Source organism: Cebus imitator, unplaced genomic scaffold (genome assembly GCF_001604975.1).
Source record: "Cebus imitator isolate Cc_AM_T3 unplaced genomic scaffold, Cebus_imitator-1.0 Scaffold93, whole genome shotgun sequence".
NCBI lineage: Eukaryota > Metazoa > Chordata > Mammalia > Primates > Cebidae > Cebus > Cebus imitator.
The window spans coordinates 5,363,918-5,367,916 of record NW_016107408.1 but is presented as its reverse complement, the minus strand read 5'-3'; the positions used below and the strand labels follow the sequence as shown (position 1 = coordinate 5,367,916).

The window sequence follows — 3,999 nt, the reverse complement described above, 5'->3', positions numbered from 1 at the left end:
AAAAAAAAAAAACAAAAAACCAAGGCTGGGTGTGGTGGCTCATGCCTATTATCCCAGCACTTTGGGGGGCCAAAGCAAGTAGATCACCTGAGGTCAGGAGTTTGAGACCAGCCTGAACAACATGGAGAAACCCCATCTCTACTAAAAATACAAAATTAGCCGAGTGTGGGGGCGCATGCCTGTAATCCCAGTTACTCGGGAGGCTGAGGCAGAAGAATCGCTTGAACCAGGGAGGCAGAGATTACAGTGAGCCAAGATTATGCCATTGCACCCCAGCCTGGACAAAAAGAGTGAAACTGTGTCAAAGCAAAACAAAACAAAACATTACCAAAAGAGTAAGGATCGTGAAAGATAGAAAAGTAAATTTTGGACTGGAAGATCAATCCAACTTCACCTCACACTACTTATATTTACTTAAAATACTGCCACACACACACATACATATACATTTGCACACACATGCACACACACATACACATACAAAATCCTTACTTGCAACCTGGTGCATTTCCTCCATACACGCTCTTATGACTGATCGGTAGTTTTTACTCACTCGAACCAATCTACAAAAAATGAAATGACACACAAGATGAGCCTGGAACATCTTGTGGTGCCACAAGGAAGGAAACACTCAAATAAATGTAAGAATTTGCTGAAAGAAAGAAAGGAGCCATTGTGAAGGAGCCCCTTTTGAAGCTGGAACAACTTGAGCAACAAAATAAAACACCACGAAACAACCCATGGACTAAAGTTAACATCCACAAATCCATACTGACATTAACTGTTGCAGATGAAATCTACTGGTTACACCTTGTTCAAAAAAATAAAAAAGATACATAAAGATATTTACTGGCTGGGTCTACTGGCTCATGCCTGTAATCCCAGAACTTTGGGAGGTGGAGGCAGGTGGATCACCTGAGGTCAGGAGTTCCAGACCAGCCTGACCAACCTGCTGAAACTCCATCTCTACTAAAAATACAAAAATTGGCCGAGAGCAGTAGCTCATGCCTATAATTCCAGCACTTCGGAAGGCTGAGGTGGGTGGATCACAAGGTCAAGAGCTCGAGACCATCCTGGCCAACATGGTGAAACCCCATTTCTATTTTAAAAATACAGAAATTAGCTGGGTGTGGTGGCACGTGTCTGTAATCCCAGCTACTCAGGAGGCGGAGGCAGGAGAATTGCTTGAACCCAGGAGGCAGAGGTGGCATTGAGCCGAGATCGTGCCACAGCACTCTAGCCTGGGCAACAGAGAGAGACTTCGTCTCAAGAAAAAAAAAAATTAGCTGGGTATGGTGGCGGGCACCTATAATCCCAGCTATTCAGGAGGTTGAGGCAGGTGAATCGCCTGAACCTGGGAAGTGCTGGTTGCAGTGAGCTGAGATCGTGCCATTGCACTACGCCTGGGTGACAGAGCAAGACTCTGTCTCAAAAAAAAAAAAAAAAAAAAAGTAAGACAAGATCCCCTGCCTTCAAGGCATTACAGGACTTTTGACATGTTTTTTTCTAGAAGTGACAATAGATTTCTCAGACTCACCAGTATTCTCCACCAGAGTCCCTTAAACCAATAATCAGGCCAGGTGCAGTGGCTCACACCTATAATCCCAGCACTTTGGGAGGCTGAGGCAGGCACATCACTTGAGGTCAGGAGTTCAAGACCAGCCTGGCCAACATGGTGAAATCCCATCCCTATTAAAAATGCAAAAATTACCCAGATGTGGTGGCACACACCTCTAATCCCAGCTACTCGGGAGGCTGAGGTAGAATGACTTGAACCTGGGAGGCAGAGGCTGCAGTGAGCCGAGATTGTACCACTGCACTCCAGCCTAGGTGACAGAGCGAGACAATGTCTCAAAAAACAAAACATATATATATATATATATATATATGTATGTTTTGAATGTTGAACATTTGTTCAATAAAAAAAACAAAACAAAACAATAATCACTCTCATACACACTCACACAGAAGCTGACCTGACCTGGGTACTGTCCAGAATGATTCATTTGTGAAAAGCTTATCAAGGAAGTAATATACCAACACTGTCATGCACTAGTCATGTGAAGGGACACTGACAAAAATCTAACACAGGAGTTCTCCAGCTCCAGTGTGCTGGAGATTTTAAGATCTGACTAGAGATTTTGATTTTAATGATCTGAAGTGGGTCCCAAAAGTTTACAATTAACAAGTACCACTCTAAAAATGATGAAGTTTTGAATGACAATTCAAGAAAATCCTAATCTATAAATAGTACAAGTTTTCTGGTCTATTGTCAAATAACGTCTCAACTGTAATTTTTTAGAGACAAAACTATTACGTTTATATTAATTTTCTAATCTCCCAACAATGGGACCTCATTCAATGACTCTCACATGCTTTAGTGGCCTAAATTTTCTTCTTTAGAGAGTACGTAAAATAGGAATATAAAAGCTTGTCGAGCCAGGCAATCAACAGCATTTGTACATTTCCGCTAAGACTTCCCATCACTGCTGATGTACACTGTCCAGTACTATGGCCTCAAACTAAAATTAGGAGTCTCTTAAGGCAACTCATAAAACACACAAAAAGACAACAATGTGCTTTATTTGGCTTTTCACAAGGTAGCCTGGGCTTCAACACCAAACAGCAACCAACTTACTGAGATTTTCTGGATTTTCCAGTCAATTCTTCTTCAATTCTCTGGAGGCCCACAAAGATTCCATGAGATTCATTGAAGAGTTTTCTCAATACTTGAGAGTAAACATCTACATCCTTCCGAATGATATAGATAAAGGGGCAACTTGGCACCATCTCTGATTTTTCTGAAACAAAACGGAAACAAAAAATTTAACATTTATTATGATCATCCCCAAGAGTAAATCTACTCTAAAAAAAAAAATTTTTTTTTTTTGAGGGAAGCTTCACTCTTACTGCCCAGGCTGGAGTGCAATGGCAAAATCTCCACTGACTGCACCCTCCACCAACTGCGTTCAAGCAATTCTCCAGCATCAGCCTCTGGAGTAGCTGGGATTACAGATGTTCGCCACCACACCCGACTAATTTCTGTATTTTTAGTAGGGATGGGATTTTGCCATTTTGGCCAGGCTGGACTCAAGCTTCTGACCTCAGGTGATCCGCCCACCTTGGTCTCCCAAAGTGCTGAGATTACAGGCGTTAAGCCACCAAAGCTGGCCAAAACTTTTTTTTTGGAGACTGAGTCTCACTCTGTCACCCAGGCTGGAGTGCAGTGCCACGATCTCGGCTCACTGCCACCTCCACCTCCTGGGTTCAAGTGACTTGAACCTCCTGGGTTCAAGTGACTCTCCTGCCTCAGCCTCCTAAGTAACTGAGGCATATGCCACATCATCTAGATAATTTTGTTATTTTTTTCTTTTTTTGAGATGAAGTCTCTCTCTGTCGCCCAGGCTGTAGTGCAATGTTGCTGTCTGGCTCACTATAACCTCCACCCCGTGTTCAAGCGATACTCCTGTCTCAGCCTCCCAAATAGCTGGAAACTACAGGCGCATGACACCATACCTGGCTAATTTTTGTATTTTTGGTAGAGACGGGATTTCACTATGTTGGCCAGGCTGGTCTTGAACTCCTGACCTCGTGATCCATCCGCCTCGGCCTCGCAAAGTACTGGAATTTTTGTATTTTTAGTAAAGATGGAGTTTCACCATGTTGGTCAGGCTGGTCTCGAACTCCTGACCTCAGGTGATCTGGCTGCCTCGGCCTCCCAAAGTGCTGCGATTACAGATGTGAGCCACCTCGCCTGGCCGCAAAGTAAATATTGTTATTTATTTACTTATTTATTTTATTTTATTTTTTGAGATGGAGTCTCTCTCTGTCGCCTAGGCTGAACTAAAGTGGTGCAATCCTGGCTCACTGCAACCTCTGCCTCCTGGGTTCAAGTGATTCTCCTGCCTCAGCCTCCTGAGTAGCTGGGATTACAGGCACGCACCACCATGCCAGACTAATTTTTTGTCTTTTTAGTAACTTGGGGTTTTACCATATTAG

General features: G+C 43.3%; 1 protein-coding gene across 2 annotated transcripts in view; it reads right to left on the bottom strand.

Moving 5' to 3' along the window:
* The window catches only part of NUP85 (nucleoporin 85), a 43,205-nt gene that overhangs the window by 23,072 nt on the left and 16,134 nt on the right, over positions 1-3,999 (bottom strand). For both annotated transcript variants that reach the window (XM_017535728.2, XM_017535729.2), the window contains 2 exons: positions 2,639-2,801; positions 493-563 (listed from right to left, as the gene is read on the bottom strand). In XM_017535728.2, the coding sequence (XP_017391217.1) occupies positions 493-563; positions 2,639-2,801 (234 nt within the window). The remainder of the gene's footprint in view (positions 1-492; positions 564-2,638; positions 2,802-3,999) is intronic.